At 40.8% G+C, this 20,819-nt stretch overlaps 1 protein-coding gene across 3 annotated transcripts; it reads right to left on the reverse strand.

The window, feature by feature from the left end:
- Positions 1-1,085: 1,085 nt before the first annotated feature.
- LOC148400208 (brevican core protein-like) lies at positions 1,086-17,399 on the reverse strand. Of its 3 annotated transcripts, XM_088371118.1 has the most exons (15): positions 17,292-17,399; positions 15,481-15,570; positions 13,702-13,793; positions 12,995-13,286; positions 11,849-12,023; positions 11,649-11,776; positions 11,240-11,533; positions 10,797-11,099; positions 7,949-8,026; positions 7,122-7,229; positions 3,821-3,979; positions 3,635-3,717; positions 2,948-3,092; positions 2,696-2,878; positions 1,086-2,620 (listed from the first exon to the last, which is right to left on the reverse strand). In XM_088371118.1, exons 2-15 carry the CDS (start codon positions 15,566-15,568, stop codon positions 2,550-2,552), a joined length of 2,199 nt encoding a protein of 732 aa, XP_088227244.1. In that variant the 5' UTR covers positions 15,569-15,570; positions 17,292-17,399; the 3' UTR covers positions 1,086-2,549. The 3 variants fall into 3 exon arrangements, with proteins under 3 accessions (XP_088227244.1, XP_088227245.1, XP_088227246.1); XM_088371119.1 differs by lacking the exon at positions 7,122-7,229; XM_088371120.1 differs by lacking the exons at positions 7,122-7,229; positions 10,797-11,099.
- Positions 17,400-20,819: the final 3,420 nt, after the last annotated feature.

A 20,819-nucleotide genomic window follows, 5' to 3' on the forward strand; every position in this document is an offset into this window, starting at 1 on the left:
CTCTGACAGTGGCTACCTTAATTAGTTACACAAGAGGGAAAAATGATATATTTCAAGAGCTCGGATGAAAAACAGCTTGAAAGGACTGCACAAGACAACGCTGATGTCATGTGTAAGACGCCCTTTGGGATAAATACAAATTAAGCATCATTTTCTTATTTCTCTGAGTCAGTATTACTGGTACATTCCGTTTACCTTAATGCGCACAGTTTCCCTGAAACTCAGACTAAATGAAAGCAGTGTTTTTGTGATATTTGAATAACAGAGATGTGCCTCATCTGGGATTGAGTGAAAGTAAAATTAGTTTGATGATTCTGTGATTTTTTTTTTCTAGTAAAATCAATATTTACTATATAGGTGCCAATATCCCTATAAAAAAAATTACATGTTACACAGACATAGCTCTGTGAAAAAAAGTAAGACTCATGCTGTACAACAGGTATTTGTTTGTTTTAATAAATTATGCCAAATTTGGTTATATGGATATATGGATATATATATATATATCCTAGAAAAAGAACTATATTGGTTTTGAGTCAATATAAAATTGGAAAAAATATATTTACATTTCAATTCAAATAAACATAAGGAATTGTCTGTGAGAGAAAAAAGAAAAAGGACAGTGTTGAAACGGCACAATAAGGCATTTGTTCTGGATTGTTTTCACAGTGGATTCAGCCAAGTCATGGCTGCCCACCAACTGTGCGTTTTGCCCCATAATTGCTGAAATGTTTGTTTTTGGTTGCAGTTGAGAGTCTATTACAACCTAATCTGTTGGTTTAGTATTTAAAACAGTTAAACAGCTCGATTTAGATATTCTGTTTTTGTTTACAGCAATTTTGTTCTTAAGAATGTTGTTGCTGTTCACGTAAACAAAACTAGTAAAGTGGATAAGATGGCAAATAATTTAACATGTGAGTGTACCTTGTCACTGTCTTCTTTTTTCTGTCCTCCTTCTATAACAGCAGGAAGCAGGTAATTTCTACAGTGGAACAGCCATTTGAAAAGTTGACAGACCTTTAACACTAGTAAGTTTTTCTTTTTCTTTTTTTCCAATCGTAAAATTAAACAGCTTTACCAAAAAATTGTGAAGCGTGCAATCACTTTTATTTTTGAAAAGTATGGATACAACACTTTCAGCAGGTATGCACAGTGTCGAAACAATATTTATCCTTACATGTAGTACATGACATTATGTGGGGAGGGCACAATAAAAAAAATATAATTGATCTTCGAATCAGTATGTCCTTTTTTCTTGACACTTAGGTCTGACGCTGCGCACAAATAGTAAACCCTCACATTTTCGCAACCACTCATTGAAGTGAGCTGTAAATAATTTGCATGAGACAGGACTGACCCCTTAAGTATTCATATAATTTCAACAAGGAATAAAGAATAAATTCACAATTCATCCCTGGTTGCTTTATTATGTCTGTTAACTGTCTGCCCCTCATTCCCCGTCGGATCATTGTTGTCATGTCTTGATGTCTTCACATCTGTAGTCTTCTTGTCTCACGTCCCGGTCAGTCAGTCCAGTTATTGTTTTGTTAAGTTGTGTCAGTTTGCCTTTTGAGTTTGCTCAATAAACCCTGGTCCAAGCTGCATTTGGTCGCCCTGCTCCATCCGTTCCATGACACAAACATAAAATAGACAACATATAAATTTTGATACTTATGACACAAGTGCTCTGCACTGCACACCCACTTGGAAGGTGATAGTGGGTAAACGCAGCTTGAAAAAAAGGAGGACTCAATCCATCCTATAGAAAACCTGGATCAAAAATGATAATCTGGTGAATACAGTGTGTAGATTTCACTCATCTTTTCTGCGTGTCGCTCTCAGGTTCATACCACTTTCTATTTTTTTTGTGTGTCTGAGAATAACCAGCTCAGTGCAGCAGATATCCATTGTGAAACTCATAAATAAAATTTGTGTGATTACAGTTGGTATGAATGATCAAGCGGTGCTTTTGATGGCTTATGTTGTTTACAATCTCAGTCAAAAAAAATAAAATCAGCAATTGGATGACACAAACAGACAATACAATGGTTCTGGCTTTATAAATAAACTGGATTTTGAGTTGATTTGTAAATTGCATCCACTGTTCACACGAAGAGAATTATAACATTGTTGCAATTGTTGTTAATATTGTTTTGTAAAAGACTGACAATGACAATACAGTTACAGACAGTGTTTGTGTGATACATTTGCAGTGCTGTATCTATTTTTTTTATCTAATGCGTTCATTCACTGAAAGCACTTTCTTGGAATTTTGCAAAGTGAATTTTGTGCCTAATAACAACAACCAATTTTAACCACACTATAGAAATCAAGATTTACTTCACCACCTCGGGAGGATTATTTTCCTATGGATCTTTGATACAGAAATGTGTCTTTAAATCTTAGTCATTTAAAAATTCCAAATTGATTACAAATGCTGAAGATAAACTAAAAAAAAATATTACTGTATGATCAAAATATATTAAAATGCATATTTGAGTGTTGTAAATTTTCTCATAGGCTTTTTAAAGTTTTTTTTTTTAATCATGTTAGTTGCTGGCGGTGGTTGATTCAACTGGACTGCTGTTGCCTCTCTTTTGTATTCCTTGTCTTGCTTTCACTGCAGAAAGAATATGATTTTTATTAACACCTTCAGGTAAAATGAAAGAGAAATTTCTTAGCAAATCTCACTCACCATCAGTACACTCTACTTGGGGTTTTTCCCACTGTCCATCTGCGTTGCAGCGAACCACTGGTGGGTGGCGCTGTCTAAATCCTGGGTTGCACTGATAGAGGACGATTGAGTTGATAGGGTATTTCTCCCTTCTGTTACCAAACATGTGAGCATTCGCCACCATTGGAGGGGCACCACAAGACACTGGGGAAAAAATATTATTTACAGTACAAGGAAGAAATGGGCAAAGATGTGAGGCCTGGGCTGACATACCTGGGCCTTTTTTGCAGGTAAATGGTAGATGCTCGTTGCAAGGCATATCAATCCACTGGCCCTCGTGATACCCGATCATCACCACACAGTTTTCTCCAGGGCTTATGTACTTATCTGGTCGATTTGGTTTCCAATTTTCATATTGCTTTAGGGCCCAAAAATACATCGTTATCGTATACAATAACAGTGTGGATAAATAAGTAAAAAATAGGTTGTATTCAATATAACAAAGTATAGTTCAAGGCAGCACAAAGGACAGATAAAACATTTTGTATGTATTTGTACTTCACGTTGCTCTTTGGCCTTTGTCAAAGTTTCAGTTTATGCCAACAATATCTATCTATCTATCTATCTATCTATCTATCTATCTATCTATCTATCTATCTATCTATCTATCTATCTATCTATCTATCTATCTATCTATCTATCTATCTATCTATCTATCTATCTATCTATCTATCTATCTATCTATCTATTTCTCTCTCTCTCTCTCTCTCTCTCTCTCTCTCTCTCTCTCTCTCTCTCTCTCTCTCTCTCTCTCTCTCTCTCTCAGTCTGACACACCACCCAAAAATTCTGTCTCATTTATTCATGTATACGTATATAGTATATACATAGTGTGATGGTAGTATGATGATAGATTAATTGACAGTAATCTTCTTAACTATCATCAGGTATTGTTACTCACCACTGGAGTCCCATCTGTCCAGTGGAAGTCATTTTCTTCAGTCTTGTCCTTTAGTCCGATCCACTGATAGTCTTGCGCATTGGCTATTGGGGGGAAAAGGGTTACTCGTTTTGCTTTAACGTCTATATTTTCCAATAACATCCTATAGGTCACGGGGTGCCCAAAGCTGATCCTCAAGGCACTCACAATTGACAAAGTGTTGCTCTTCTGGTGCTATGATGCTGACCAAATGTGCATTCAGATCCCGGCAGCGTTGCTCGGCATCCAGCCACATCTCTCCTTCACTGAAGTGCTGGTAGCAGTTCCTCTGAAACTTAATCCAACCCGTTTCACACTGCTGCTCATCTGCAGCCACAGAACCAAGGGAGGATGATGTGAAGTTAGGCAATATGACAATACAAATTCCATGTTTACTGAACCTGTTTTCACGTTTTAGGGTTTGCAATTGAAAGTCACATTGAAGGGTCTACTTGGGCCACCCCAAATGGGTCAAGATTACAAAACAAAAGCCATGATGATAAGCAGCATATTATACAGTACCAGTTCTTAACACTGCTCTCAATCTATTTATTTTTTCTATATTACTCACAAAGTTAATATTTCAGTGTGTTGTGTGGTTTGTGGGTTGTTTTTTAGCATGCTTTGCAGGACGTTTTATTGTGTTTAATGTCGAGAATTGTGTTTGCTTTGCACCAATTGAACTTCTGTATTGGATTGTACATGCGCCACACTGTCCCTAAATGGTCGCATTTTGCCGTTAAAAAATAAGACAGCGCGAGTAAATTTTTCATCCATTCATGCTACTGTGACAGAGAAATCTTTTATTACCGTATTTTCCGACGATAAGGCGCACCAGACTATATGGCGCAGCTTCAACAAATGGCCCATTTTAAAACTTTGTCCATATATAAGGCGCACCGGACTATAAGGCGCACCATTAATGCAATCACAATATAATAACTTGGAATAGTGAAAACAATAACAATATCACACAACACGCAAAACAAACATGTAAAGCTTACTTTATTATGTACAAAACAAAACAGTCAGATAGATCAGTAAACTCTAAAAGTTAAAGTTAAAGATTAAAATAACAAATTAATAATTTTAGGAAAGTTGAATTAATTTTTTATTAGATGTATTTTGTTTGTTTTATTGTTGTTATTGTTGTATGGATAAGAAGGGTGATATTGGTGTTTGTGACTGCAGTAAACAGGCCAGGTTGCATCATGTCAGATTTTTAATCCAAATCAAATCATTCTCCATTTTATCTTTTTTGTTTCAACTTTAGACGCAACAAATTACTATTATATAATTATAATCACAAAATAATGATCCATAGTCTTTTTGATTGATGATTCTTAGTCTTCAGCGGGCCACTTATGATTGATTTTATGACACAATGCTTCAGGCCAGTTTAAATTTAGATGGCCGGGACGGAATTTGGCGCACCTGACTACCATAATTTCCGAACTATAAGTCGCGTTTTTTTTCATAGTTTGGGTGGGGCGACTTATACTCAGGAGCAACTTATATATGTTTTTTTTTCACAAATTTTTACTTGATTATTAAGACATCACTTAAAAGTATAGTTGACCACTTCCCATGTTATTTTTAGTATAGTTGATCACTTAACATGCTTTTATATCTTTATCTTGAACATATTCAAAACATAAAAACTAGAGAAAACATCAAATAAAGCAATTAACACTTTAAAGCACCATATCCAAGTCCACTGTCTGTTTGCTCCTCTTATATTTATTATTATTATTTATTATTATTTGTTTATTTATCATTTATTCAACACTCTTATTTATTCATTGTTTATGCCTTCTTGGGTTTTTTTGTGTTGCTTGTATGGATATGTGTACTATCTCACTGAGGGATAGTGGGAACGTAATTTCAATCTCTTTGTGTGTCTTGGTATATGAAAAAAAAAATCGACAATAAAGCAGACTTTGTCTTTGATAAAACAACCAAATAAACAAAACCAAAAACTACATCTGAAAAAATATATATTTTCAGACGAAACTGGACGAGGGCGCTTTAAATTTCACCGTTGGCCGTGACTCATCAACTGGGTTGTTTATTCAAGTTGTAAAATATGCAGCTGAAAACAGTAATCGAGCAGCAGAAAGAAAGTTTGGAGTACCGTGATGTACCAATGGATTATTATTTCAAGTGACGTCATGGGCACCGCGCGGCGCGACCCACGTAAGGACGACCGGCATCATTAGTGGTGATCATTTCTAAGTGACACGGAGGACAAAGAGTTTAAAGGAATTAAGGATTTGGAGTGACATAGAAGAAAAACTTCTATGAAAAACTATTATGGCTTTTACGCACGCCCGGTCCTACTCTACTGAGTCGGGGGCCGGCGCTCGGTCGAGTGGCTGTCCGCGAACGGTGCATGGGGCTCGGACATGGCCATTACGCATGCCCGGTCCTCTGCCGTGGAGCTATCGTCTCTGGAAGTCCACGCCGCCACACGCTTGGAAGTTTGTTTTGTGGAATAAAGAGCCGTTTACCAAACCCACGTCTATCCTTGTACTTTGTTAACGCTACAATATAGTTATATAGTAGATCTGTGGAATAAAGACGAGGCTGACGTCAGGGCGCACGCGCGGCGATGTTGACAAAGGATGAGGAATTTGATCGATGGATTTAATGGATTTAAAGTGCATGGATGGTTTGATAATAGTATTGCTTATATTATAGTTATTTGAAATATAGTTTATCTATCGTTACATGAGCCTGTGGAATATTTTGAAGTGCAAGCGCCCTCAGCCGCGCGCAGCCATTGTTGACAAAGAACGATCGATGGATTTAATGAATTGGAGTGACACCGATGGTTTTATAAACATGTTATTTATGTAATGGTTGTCCTAAATCACTCTATATGTTACGTCAGGCCCATTCTCAGCTCCTCATTTGTGTTTGTCACGTTAGCATACCTATCGTTTAGCCTGTTGCTATCGTATCGAATGATCGATGGATTTAATGAATTGGAGTGACACCAATGGTTTTATAAACATGTTATTCATGTAATAGTTGTCCTTAATCACTCTATATGTTACATCAGGCCCGTTCTGAGCCCTTTGTTTGTGTTTGTCACGTTAGCATACCTATCGTTTAGCCTGTTGTTGCTATCGTTTAGCCTGTTGTTGCTCGTTCATGACTGTTTTTGGTGTGGGATTTTGTCGAATAAATTGCCCCCCAAAATGCGACTTATACTCCGGAGCAACTTATATGGTTTTTTTCCCCTTTTTGGAGCATTTTATGGCTGGTGCGACTTATACTCCAGAGCGACTTATAGTCCGGAAAATACGGTATAAGGCGCACTGTCGGCTTTTGAGAAAAATTGAGGTTTTTAGGTGCGCCTTATAGTCCGGAAAATACGGTATGCTTTTTTTATTGAAATAATCTCTAGGGCCTACATTGTTAAGAGGCTGTTATTAGTACCTATCAGCATAAGCAAAACTCATACCAATCTCACAGTGCTCCCCTCCGTAGCTTGGCAGGCATAAGCATTTGTAAGAGTCTGCATTCTTCACACAGGTGGCTCCATTGGCACACGGATTAAAGTGGCAAACATCTAATTCAGCAAAAAAATGTGAGTGAGCAATACTACTATTTTTAGTAAGGCACTGGCAGCATGGGTGGTCAGTTGGGTTTTTATGACTACTGGCAGGACTGATTGTGAACTTGTTGCAACTTCTGACCCATACAATACAGACTGCATATTAAATATCCGATCAAACATGTTATTTGATGTTTTTAAAATTAGAAAGTATTTAAGTGGTGTACTCAAAATGATGATTTTACTTTTTAAAACTATATTTAAAAAAATGCAATATTTGTATGCAAAATCAGCTTGTTCCAACAGATTATTTGTTGTCACTTCAAATTTTTCGTGAATGGGAGCAGTCATTTTTAGCATGTACGCAGCACAGTAAAGCTAATGGGTGGGTACAGCAGACATCAAAACAACATCAAAGCTGAAGTAAGTTTTGATAAAACATAAGACAAAAATATCAGAGCAGAATTAATCGATATTTGACAAACACACTAACATGCAAGCATATCTAACAAGCAGGACACGATGCACAAAAGTGAACACAAAACAAGATGCCCAACGTCAGAAAGAGCAAATGTTTGCATTTTAATCTGCCAACTAAAGTATGTTCTTGTTGTGTTGTAGTGTTACTATCATCACAAAGCAGATTTCATGCATAACTGCAGTGGAACATGTGCAAAGAGGTCAGTTATTGTCTGAAAAGAAATTCAAAAATGAAGCTTGACATAGAGACTTACCATGGCAGATGGCCAACCCTTTTTTGACACTGCACAAGGCAGCGCCACATGGGTTTGGTTGACATGGATCAGTGTCACCTGCAAAAATGGCTACCATTATATATTCAAGGACTCATAAGCTATACAACTAAGACATTTTATGGACATTGTAGTTCACGACCGAAGAAAATAAGTACAGTTGTTTACTATGGCTACTGTACTTATTCTACATCATCTTCCAAATGGAAGACAAAGAAGAACTTCCACCGTAAGCACGCAAGTGGAGGGGCGGTGATTGTGGCGGCTGGCTTTTGGCTTCCACAGTGCCGGTATTAAGTCTTCATTTTGCATTTTGAAAGTTACATTTATTAACTGTAACAAGTGTTCAGAAGAGAACTGTGGGAACTGTGTGTGTGTGTGTGTGTGTGTGTGGGGGGGGGGGGGGGTCTTTGTAAATGGTGTAATAAAGGCATAAAAAAAAAAAATCAACCTCTACTTCCTGGACATTCACCTATTGCAGGGGATTATGGAATGTATTACCCTCAAAAAATGAGGCAACACTGTATTTATCAGACTATCTCAAGGGGATATTATATATATGTATATTCTGCGTGGCCCACCGCAAAAAAAAAAAAAACGGATCACACACATTTGATCAACTTCAGAAAGAATGACACCTTATAGTCCCTGTTCATTTAAATAAATACATCAACAAGAAATGTCTAAACGCAATTGGCTAACATACCCTGAATGTGTCCAGTGTCCTCATGACTTCTGTTAACAGGTAGAATAATTTTGGGAAGAACAGACAGACCAGCTGGGGCAAGCTTAGAGGCCAAAGCCCGAGATGGGCTCTTTGTAACATCAGTCAGTGTAGCAGTCTCTATTAATTCCCCCTGAATGGATGGTGAAGGCACCATCTCTGATGTCTGAGTTTCTGAAGGCGTTGACAGGTTGATATCTCTACTCTCAGTATGGAAGCCACTGTTGATTTGTTCCCCACTGAATTCCACTGTCCCTTGTTTATTCTCCTTAGACCCCATAAAGTTTCTAGACATTCCAGTCATCACCTCCCGAGTCAATAATGTAAGACTGTTACCTTCTCCAGACATTCCAGCCCTAGATTAGGCCGCCAAAGAGCTAATTCCTGACACATACTCACCCCTGGCTTCTCCAGAATTGGAGAAGAAAAACTCAGAGGCCCCTTGCTCCTCAAATGATGACTCTGTTAGGGAACTCTGACCCTTTAAAGCTCACACCTGAGAAGAACTCAGAACCACTTCCAGAAGCTGAGCTGCTGAGATCATGACTGGGCAGCCGATAAGTGTCCCTGGAGCCACTGAAAATTAATAGTCCCCTTCCAAGCTCATATTCTTTTTGGGTAACATGAGCGGACGTGTCAATCAATTCATTATCTATCAATAAGATCTTAGCATCAGTTCCAGTAAAATGCCCTGATTGTCCACTGGTTCTTCCTGAATAAAGACCAGGTGACTTTCCAGAGAACTGACCATTTTCCACTGAAGATTCAGTGGAAAAACCACTCTCTGCAGAGCTAAAACCAGGATCAATGCCAGATCTAGACAGGTCTCCACTACCACCAAGCATGCCTGAACCTGTTTCTGAAGAATTTTTATTTATAAGAATTTCTGAGCCTGCCTCTTCTGCTCTTTGGAAACTCTCCAAACTGGTGACTTTTTTTGATGAATTGATGTCACTGTTAGAAAACAAAACAGTGGTGATGACTTGTTCTTCACTGATCCCTGACCCTGATGAATCAACACTGCTGATGTGCCATAAGGCAGATCAGCATTAGTCCTGCCCACCAAGTCTCCCAAGCCGGACAGGTCTCCAGACATAAACTGATCTCCAGAGCCAGTCCCCAGAACCTGCCAATTCTTTGGAGATAAACTTGACTCCAGAACTAGACAGACTCCCAATGCGAGACAGGTCTCCAGAGGTATCCTGGTTCACAGAACCAGCCAGGCTTCCAAAACCTGACACATACCCATGAAAAAGAACAAGAATGAATATGGCAATGTATTTGTGTAAGGATGATAGAAGCATCCTATACATCCTAACCATTCCATTTGATATGAGTTATTATATATCATCTATCCAGTGCTTTAAATGGGCCGGTACGCAACAGTACAGAATAGCGGCGCTTCTTCATTTTAGCCTCTAGCGTCCTGGGACTTCACATGACCCCACAGTAGGCCTACCCTCTCTTGTGCTTTGACACTCATACATACTACAACTGTGTTTTTTTGGCATGTGCGGCATCAAGGAAAGGGAACTGCATTCATACTCATAACACGACGGCAGTGCAAAGGGCATGACCAACCAATACATTGACGCCAATGCGATAACCTTTGTAGCCATTCATTTTGAAGTTGGCCTCATTTTCAATATTTCATCTGATCTTAACACAGTTTTTATTGCCATAACATAGTTGCTACTTGCTACCAACATCAACATGTTGCCGTGGTTTCAAAAGGACTGGAAGAAAACACAAACTGGTGATGAAGTGGTTGATGATAACAGGGGACAACACGCTCATTTTTTCCAAATGAAGAGCAGCCAGCTAAAAGCAACGTTAGCACTTTTGATTCACTTGTTGCTAGAGATGTCAACAATAACTGCACAGAACAACAATGGCCAGATTGCTGTTCAAACGAACAAAGGCGTTTTTTATTAGATAAAATATTTGTTCATTATCGATAGTATATTTTATATACATTAATTAACTTGATGATCTGCTGCTACCTACAGCCTAATTTACCTGGCAACAGTCGCCCAAGTGGAGTATCAGCACTTATATTTTTTTACCACTTAAAACACAGATTATATCAAAATGCAAATTACTAACCAGTTGGAGGTATCACAACCTCATTGCCTCGCTCCCTGCCTAGGTTAGAAGGCAACGTGACCTGCCCGCTTATTTCAGTGGGGAGTTCTGTGATGCTTGGTGTTTGAGGTAGAGGTAGTTTACTAGGACTCTGCGTAAAGGTAAAGTCTACGATGGTCGGTTTTTGGGTCACCACCCCTCCGGCCGCCTCACTCTCGGTTGTTCGTTTCCCAAAGAAAACGTCTGGGTTCTGCATCACTGGGATAACACTTAATACGCCGCTTCCTTCCTCTGTTACGCCAGAACCTTTATCATCAGGGAACTCTGAGGGTGATATGATACGACTAAGTTGATCAAATCCATTAGATCAAATACAATCACTGTTAAAACTTTGATATTTTCCTATAGAAAACAAGCCAGTAAATGGTGACTTAGGAATAAGCTTTCATTGTAAATGAGGTTACCTGTGTAGCAGAAGGCATCATAGTGAGTGTCAAGAAGAGGATATCCTGTCTGATTTGTGTAGAGGTAAACAGTATGCACCCCCAGAAGACCTCCTCCACACTGTGGCCGCTGAATGTTTATGGGGTAGCGTACGCTTCTATCATCCAGCCAACCAGCATTACAGATGTCCATACCGCCCTGCCAGGCCAAGTACAGCTGACCTGTAGTGGCCAGTATGGCCCCCTTTGTGGAACATGCCAACATAGCCTCAGAGAAAGTGAATTTTTCTGCCGACGTAGTGTAGAAAACTTTGCCTGAAAAAGACAGAACATGTTTTTTAAAGTAATAAGTGGAGTGACCCTGCATATAATACACACAAAACTAGGATTTGTGACTAAGATCAGTATATCCCTGAAGATATATGCAAACCTGTCATTTTTTCAGCAAAGCAGTACACATCATAAGTCTCGTCGAGTTGTTTCACTCCATATGTCCTAACCCCGGAAACATTTCCTTTGTCACCATAACAGTTGACACGGGGAATATGAATTGGGTATCTATTTGGAAACAACATGAGACAATATTGCAAATGAAGGCTAATCAGACATTTGGTTATAAAATAAACTGACCTCACTGTCTGATCGGAAAGCCAGCCAGCATCACACTGGTGGTAGCCATCATCATAAGCTGCTTGGAGTTGTTCAGGTGAAGCCATGAGTGCCCTGTTCTGGGTGCATGCATTCTTTGCTTTTTCAAAGGTCATCATGTAGCGACCAATAATGGAGCGGTAGTGGAAGACAATACCTGCAGTAACAACAAAGTAAAACACTTTAGTAAAGAATTAGGCAAACACATGTGAATATAACATATTGAGGGTTTTTATTAACAACCAATATTTTATGCAGGTTTTTTGTAAAGAGCATAACATTTTGTAAGATGTCTGTACACTTTAGTGAATAGATAGGAAGTTTCCTTCTTTTTTGTACATTCATTCTGGTTGTGAATAAACACATTTATAAATACAGAGGTGGGTTTATCAAATTTTGCCGGTCCATCTATCTTTCATCCATTACCTGGGCAACCTTCCATCATCAGTTAATCCTTATTTTTTATTTTAAAACCACTTTCATGATCGCTTACGTTCGTCCATCAATCGTGAATCTGTCTTCCCGCAACCCCCCCATAAAAAAAACTCATCACCACTACTGTCATCAATAATAATACATTCCTCTGACTTTAATGTTACACAGTGAGTAGAATTGAGTTTCTGTAAGAAAGCAGCCAAAACGATTGCCGACTTGATTCACAGTAACGTGAATATCATAAAAAATACATCCCGAGTGAACGTTGCATAACAAACAAGACAGGCTAGCTTCATTTCTGTCAGCTGTCAGTGAAATGGGCATCCATCTCTGACAGACTGAGAGGTTTGTCAGCACTTGACCTGGTTAGTGACAATTACACGGACAGATGAAAACCTACTTCCGTCTGTCCTTTGCTTAATTTTCTCATTCCTCTTCCTCCATCCATAAAATGAGCATCCATCAGTGACAGATGGATGGACCAGTCTGTCACTATCCACCTCTGGATAAGTTTGAACATCCTCATAAGAAAATACTAGCCTGATTGGAAACATGCCTATGTCTTGACCTGTTCAAAGGACTACCTGATCGAGGAAGTATTTCAGAGTCGTAAGAGGCTTAACTGCCTGTATAGAGCTCAGCAGACTGGTTGAAAAAACAGTGACTAAAGCAAACTTTTCAAATTTTGCCTACCTTGAACCTTCACATGTACATCATCATGAATGTCCTCAATACCATGTTGAAACTCGCAGCGGTAGACTCCAGAGTCACTGGACCTTAGCTGATCTATCTTGATACTCGCATCTGTCGGGGTCAAAGGGTAGCCCACCAGATGAACTCTGTCCCGGTACCTCTTGCTGATGTACACTTCTCCCTCTAAAGCAACTAAAATAGTTGCGGTCTTGTCTTTAGTCATGAAACTCCATTTGATGCGATGAGAAAGTGGAGCTATATTGGGCGCTGCAGGGTCTGGAATAGTGTGGTCCTATATTAAGACAAGAAAAACCCACTGTTTTTTGTTTATAAAAATACATCAAACATAGTGTGTTCTCAATTTAAATTACAGGGGAAAAAGGAAATAATGATTTAGTAATTTACATCTATCGCAGTGGTTCTTAACCTGGATTCGGTGAGTTGGCTTCAGGGGTTCGGCAGAGCTGATATGCTATCCCCCCCCCGCGGATGGCCCAACACACCTGAATGTCGTGTAAATTCGCGATAACGCATATCTGAACTGGTCTTGCAAAGGCAACAGCAGAAGTCACACTGATTTGCTGGTATGTCATTACCCCCCACCCCCCAAAGAGGGGTTCGGTGAATGCACACACACACACACACACACACACACACACACACACACACACACACACACACACACACACACACACACACACACACACCTTGAAGTAGCATGGAAGTATTAATGTGCTTCCAAGTAGTGGCCGATGCGGGTCTAGTAGAGGTATTCTCACACTGAGCACTTCTAATGGGTCTGTTCAAGGGAGTCATATAAAATACACACAGTGTGCAGAATTACTATTAGGCAAGTACGTATTTTGACCGTATGATAATTTTCATGCATATTTTCCAGCTACATGCTGTATAAGCATGAATGCTTACTCAATACAAGCATATCAAGTGATGTGTATTTGCGTTATGAGGGATGGTCAACACACTATATCACAGTGCATAATTATTAGGCAGCTTGTTTTCATCAGGCATAATGGGGCAAAAAAGACTGGTCTTGCAAAGGCAACAGCAGAAGTCACACTGATTTGCTGGTATGTAATTACCCCCCACCCCCCAAAGAGGGGTTCGGTGAATGAAGCTGATGGGGTTCGGTACTAACGCTACCCCCCCCCCCCCCCCCCTTGTTTTCATCAGGCATAACGGGGCAAAAAAGACTCTGTAAAGTAAAAAATTGTAAAAAAAAAAAAAAAAAAAAAAAAAAGGATTTCAGATGGATACAGCACTCTTGAAATTGCTAAGATATTTGGGCGTGACCACAGAACCATCAAATGTTTCATTGCAAATTGTCAACAATGTTGCAAGAAACATGCTAGGGAAAAAAAAGACGCAAATTAACTGCCAAAGAGTCAAACATAAAGCTACTAGGAAACCAATATCCTTCAGTGCCACCATATTCTGGAACTTCAATCTACCTGTAATGCCCAGAAGTACCAGGTGTTTAGTGCTCAGAAACATGGCCAAGGTATGGAAGGCTGACACCTGACCACCACTGAACAAGATATACATGTCACGACTGGGCCAGGAAGTATCAGACGACAGACTTTTAAAACATCCTATGGACTGATGAGATAAGAGTGACTCTTGACAGACCAGCTGGATCAGTAACAGCCACAGAGCTCCATTTCAAATCAGACACCAGCAAGGTGTCGTTATGTAAGATGAGCTGGTTGGACCTTTTCGAGTTAAAGGTGGACTTAAAATTAACTCTAAAATTAAAACAAAAAAAATAATTGAAATGAACTAACTGCCATTCCATCGCATGCCTCAAAATACTCCACTTGGTAGCTCGCTGGTAAAGACGTGGGCCCCCTTCTTCTCCTGACCTAAACTCTATTGAAAAATTATAGCCCCTTCCTAAATGGCTAAATGGGAGATTTGCGCTGGAGAAAAATGGTACACTTCTGTGAACAACTTTTTGGCAGGCTGTGGTTGTTCCGGTACAAAAAATTAATCGTCAACAGATCAAGAGGCTGACAGACTCCATGGATGGAAGTCCTTCCTGTAACTGTTATCAAAAAGTAGCTATATTGGTCACTGATTTTTTTTTTAAATGTTAATTTTTCAATTTGGAGTTTCTTATTCTCACTTCAACAATTGAAAAGAAACAGGTGAGATGCTAAGATTTCTATTTTTACTTTAGTTGCATAATAATTCTGCACAGTAATAGTTGCCTAATAAGTATACACACATAGAAATGTTCCCAAGAAAGCCAGAATCTCACTTTTACTCTCTTAAATATTCAAGTTTAAGGTTCATTAACATTTTGGCTGACCGAGAGCACTGTAGTTGTTCAAAAACAAAATGAATCCTCAAAAATACAATTTGTCTAATAATTCTGCACACGATGTCGAAGGAAGTACACTCGACAATTACAATTTCAAAATATGTAAATGAATTTAAACTTTCCAAAATGCAGTTCCTTTTCTTACCTAGGGAAGAGCTGTCATCATACATATAATCAAGTGACGCTGAGATGACATTTAGACAAACCCCAAGATGAACAGCCCACCTGATCATATCTGAAAAGAGATTAGAATCTGTTTTAATTCAATGTGACATTTGCACAGAAAACACACAAAAATGGCTTCATTTACTTCATATAGAGAGGAGTTTCCCACAAAGAAAATTGTGAAAATTCATAAAAATATGAATACTGAAGTAATGATGATTTCATTGAACATGAACACAAAGCCGAAATACTCCCAGGAAGCCACAGTTTGTCCACAGTTGGATAAGCAAAATTATTGTAGCTTCTGTTCCAATATATATTGCGGGCATACGCGGATAAACAAAGATATACTAATCCATACATAATAGTTTTCAGACACACTAAGTGAAATTGTGTAATTACCCGGGACACCCCTGATTATATCAGGTTGGGAATAACTGGTGTGAGAAACTAAACTTCTTACAATGTCACACACTATTATGCAGAATCAGAACCAACTGGGTGTTTAGACAAATTAATTAAATCTATAAATAATATGTAAAGATGTAAAACATTTAGATTTTTTTTTCAGGGGTCTTTACATTTATTAATCAAATTATAAGAACATTATGCAAATTTTAGTTCTGTAATTTGCAAAATTTTGATCTAAACAATTTGAAAATGCATTTTATTCCAACACAATTCCATTTATCTTTAACCTTTACTGTTTGTAGATTGTGACCTAGATATCACCCAGGGTTTTGTATTTAACAATTCCATTTATCTTTAACCTTTATTGTTTGTACATTATGTGACTTGGATATCACCCAGGGTTTTGTATTTAACTGCTTATGTTCGAGCCCGGGTCAGACACAGAGAGTCCTTCATAAACCTGTTTAAAACCTGGAGGGCGTTTCTGTTCGGGACTCTGACATGGTCTTTAGTCTAATTGACATTTCATTCACTACTGACTTCAGTGTGAGCAGCACTGGTCGCACACTTCACACTGGCGTCATTCATATTCTGTGCCAAGGTCCACTCCCGGAAAGACTGGGCCCATAAGACCGGATTTGTTCTTCCTGATGTCTGCATTATTGGAGCTCTGATGATATCAGGACGTACGGAAACAAAGTCAGTCTTTTCCGTCCCTTTACTACTGGCATTCAAGCGGGGGACTTGAAAAAGTACAAGTCATGTAGGGAGGAGTTGTTGGCCACAGATGGAGCCGTGACGGGGGGTCTGATACTCAAGTTCTTACTACAAGATGCACTTTGGTCATGTGACCATGTACTATGGCAATAACCAATGTGGTCTTGCCTGCATAATAACTTGTTTCCAATTTACTTCCAATAATAATGATCACAAGTGTGACTGGAAATTAAACAATAAAAATACTTTTGCGTTCATTAACAATGAAAAGAGTGGTGTACCGTATCCATACAATCACCACGAGCCAATAATTACAATAGTATTTTTCACAATTACAATTTAGTACAAAAGTATTTTTCACCTCTGATAAATCAGATATTTGTGTAACATATGGAATGTATTTTTTTATGTAGCGAATTATGTAATTTAACTATGCATTGTTGTAAAATATATATATTTATATTTATCCTGAGAGGAATGCCAAGTGTGTACTTATTTTTGATCAAACAAATTACAAACACATTTTGTCATTGTATGTAGTTGCAAAATGATGTAAAATGTAAAAGTCTACCCAATGTCCTAGTCATTTTCATTTTATCCATATTTCTGCAAAAGAAATTTTTATAAATAACACAACTTGTGTAGAAGATGAATTACACACACCTGTTGAAGAAAAACTGGACTTTTCCTTAGTGCTGTGTCTTTGCCTCAGTAGAACAGTCGGTTGCAGCTTTGTCCGTAAGGATATCCCTGTTAATAGCAGAAACCTGCTTGACTGTGTGCAGAAGAAAGGGAAACAGTGGCTGTCTTTATACTGAAATTCCAGGAGCAACAGGTTACCGCTTTCAAAATAAAAGCAGTCTGCTTTTGGACATGTTTTGAGGCTACCCAGGAAAAAAACTCCAAAAATGGCTTGCACATCCAAGGAAGCACATCCTTTCCAAATGAGGCACACATGTACGTATATATAGGGAATGGTGTTTGTCTTTCAGTTTCAGGTTAAATACATGTGCTGCATCACTACTGAACTGAAAAATAAATATTGAGCTTCCTGTTTGTGAAATCCAGAAGTTCAAAATGAATGCTGCATCTTCAAATAAAACAAAACATAATTTAATTTAACAATATCAACACTTTATGTTGTATGTATGTCGTCACCTTATCGTAGTGGAGGGGTTTGCATGCCCCTATGATCCTAGGAGCCATGTTGTCTGGGGCTTCATGCCCCTGGTAGGGTCACCCATAGCAAACAGGTCCTAGGTGAGGGGCCAGACAAAGCACGGCTCACACAAGCCCCTTATGAAGAAAAACATAAATGGATTTCGTTTCCCCTCGCCCGGACGCGGGTCACCGGGGTCCCCCTCTGGAGCCAGGCCTGGAGGCGGGGCTCGAAGGCGAGCGTCTGGTGGCCGGGCCTTCGCCCATGTGGCCCGCCCGGGTACAGCCCGAAAAGGAAACGTGGGTCCCCCTTCCCATGGGCTCACCACCTGTAGGAGGGGCCAAAGGGGTCGGGTGCAGTGTAAGCTGGGAGCCAGCCAAAGGCAGGGACCTTGGCAGTCTGATCCCTGGCTGCAGAAGCTGGCTTTTGGGACATGGAATGTCACCTCTCTGGCTGGAATGGAGCCCGAGCTGGTGTGCGAGGCAGAAAAGTTACAACTAGACATAGTCGGACTTGCCTCCACACACAGTTTGGGTTCCGGTACAAGCCCTGGGGCTGGACTTTCTTCCACTCTGGAGTTGCCTATGGTGAGAGGCGTCGAGCAGGTGTGGCTATACTTATTGCCCCCCGGGTGGGCGACTGCACATTGGGTGAACGAGAGGGTAGCCTCCCTCCGCCTTCGGGTGGGGGGACGGGTCCTGACTGTTGTTGTTTGTGTCTATGCACCAAACGGCAGCTCAGAGTACCCACCCTTCTTGGAGTCCCTGGAGGAAGTGCTGGAGAGCGCTCCTTCTGGGGACTCCATCGTTCTACTGGGTGAATTCAATGCTCACGTGGGCAATGACAGTGAGACCTGGAAGGGCGTGATTGGGAGGAACGCCCCCCCCCCCCCCCATCTGAACCCGAGCAGTGTTCTATTATTGGACTTCTGTGCTCAACAAGGATTTTCTATAATGAACACCATCTTCAAACATAAGGGTGTCCTTGTGTGCCCTTGGCACCAGGACACCCTAGGCCGCAGTTCGATGATAAACTTTGGAGTCATGTCATCGGATTTGCGGACGTATGTTTTGGACACTCGGGCAAAGAGAGGGGCGGAGCTGTCAACTGATCACCACCTGGTGGTGGGTTAGCTCTGATGGTGGGGGAAGAGGCAGGTCCAACCTGGCAGACCCAAACGCTCTGTGAGGTTCTGCTGGGAACGTCCGGCAGAATCCTTTGTCAGGAAGAGCTTCAACTCCCACCTCCGGCAGAGCTTTTCCCACGTCCCGGGGGAGGCGGGGGACATTGAGTCCGCGTGGACCATGTTCCGCGCCTCCATTGTTGAGACAGCCGGCCGAAGCTGTGGCCGTAAGGTCGTTGGTGCCTGTCGTGGCGGCAATCCCCGAACCCGCTGGTGGACACCGGTGGTAAGGGATGCCGTCAAGCTGAAGAACGAGTCCTATCGGGCCGTTTTGGCCTGCGGGACTCCGGAGGCAGCTGACAGGTACCGGATGGCCAAGTGGAACGTGGCTTCGGCGGTTGCTGAGGCAAAAACCCGGGTGTGGGAGGAGTTTGGCGAGGCCATGGAGAATGACTTCCGGACGGCTTCGAGGAAACTCTGGTCCACCATCCGGCGTCTCAGGAGGGGGAAGTGGTGCAACGTCACTACTGTTTACAGTGGGGATGGCGTGCTGCTGACCTCGACTCGGGACGTCGTGAGTCGGTAGGGAGAATACTTCGAAGACCTCCTCAACTCCACCAACACACCTTCCATTGTGGAAGCAGGGCCTGGAGACTCTGAGGCGGACTCTCCAATCTCTGGAGAGGAGCCAGATGAGGTGACCCGGGCATCTCATCAGGATGCCTCCTGGATGCCTCCCTAGGGAGGTGTTCCGGGCATGTCCCACCGGTAGGAGACCCCGGGGACGACCCAGGACGCGCTGGAGAGACTATGTCTCTCAGCTGGCCTGGGAACGCCTTGGGATCCCCCAGGATGAGCTGGATGAAGTGGCTGGGGAGAGGGAAGTCTGGGAGTCCCTCCTAAAGCTGTTGCCCCCGCGACCCGACCCCAGATAAGCGGAAGAAGATGGATGGATGGATGGATGGATGGATGGATGGATGGATGGATGGATGGATGGATGGATGGATGGATGGATGGATGGATGGATGGATGGATGGATGGATGGATGGAATATTAACATTTTAAACCCATTTAAAAGTCAAAGTCAAAGTCAGCTTTATTGTCAGTTTCTCCACATGACAAAGACACACAAAGAAACCGAAATTTCGTTCCCCGCTATCCCACGGTGACAAGACACGGCTCACAATAGACAATTAAGTAACAAGTAAACAACAGCGTGCCAAATAAATAATGAATAAATAACACAACAAATAAATAAATAAGAGGACCAAAAAAGGAGCAAGTGAGCGTACAGCAGACATTCCAGAAAATAGCGCAACAGTGCCGCACGCTACGCAGAAGGGGGTAGCGAGTTCAGGGTCCTAACAGCCTGGAGAAAGAAGCTGTTGGCGAGTCTGGTGGTACGGGAGCACAGGCTCCTGTACCTCTTCCCAGAGGGCAGAAGGTCAAACAAAGTGTGAGCTGGGTGACTCACATCACTCGCAATCGTGGTTGCCTTGCGGGCGAGATGGGAGGTGTAAATGTCCTTCAGGGAGGGGAGCGAAGCACCAATAATCTTACCAGCCGTATTCACTATGCGCTGCAGGGCCTAACAGTCTAACCTTGTGATTAATTACAATACCTTAGCAATTCACCAAAAAATATTTATTTTAAAACAGCCAGTACATGTGCTTAATTCCGACATTTGGAACTCTAACCCTAACCTTAGCGATTCACAAAAAATATTTTAAATCAGGCAGCAACAGGTGCTTTATTTCCACATTTGGCAATTATTGGTCTCCTAAATGTCTGAGTGTATATCCTACCCCTTCTCGAGTTTCCCTCACTCTCACAAGAAAAAAACGAGACAATGCTGCTCATTCAAACATATGCAAGTGAATAGTCACTCTTGTAAAATGTTGTTGAAGTT

Source organism: Syngnathus floridae, chromosome 3, assembly GCF_059516105.1.
Source record: "Syngnathus floridae isolate MCC-2025c chromosome 3, RoL_Sflo_1.0, whole genome shotgun sequence".
NCBI lineage: Eukaryota > Metazoa > Chordata > Actinopteri > Syngnathiformes > Syngnathidae > Syngnathus > Syngnathus floridae.

What these genes read in the sequence shown, in the direction of transcription:
- LOC148400208 (XM_088371118.1), bottom strand. Translation starts at nt 15,568, where the DNA reads ATGATCAGGTGGGCTGTTCATCTTGGGGTTTGTCTAAATGTCATCTCA. An exon ending in GGTTGTGATACCTCCAACTG is followed by an intron (nt 8,027 to 10,796) that starts GTTAGTAATTTG and finishes CCATTTTTGCAG; the next exon opens with GTGACACTGATCCATGTCAA. An exon ending in AGGGTTGGCCATCTGCCATG is followed by an intron (nt 7,230 to 7,948) that starts GTAAGTCTCTAT and finishes TTGCTGAATTAG; the next exon opens with ATGTTTGCCACTTTAATCCG.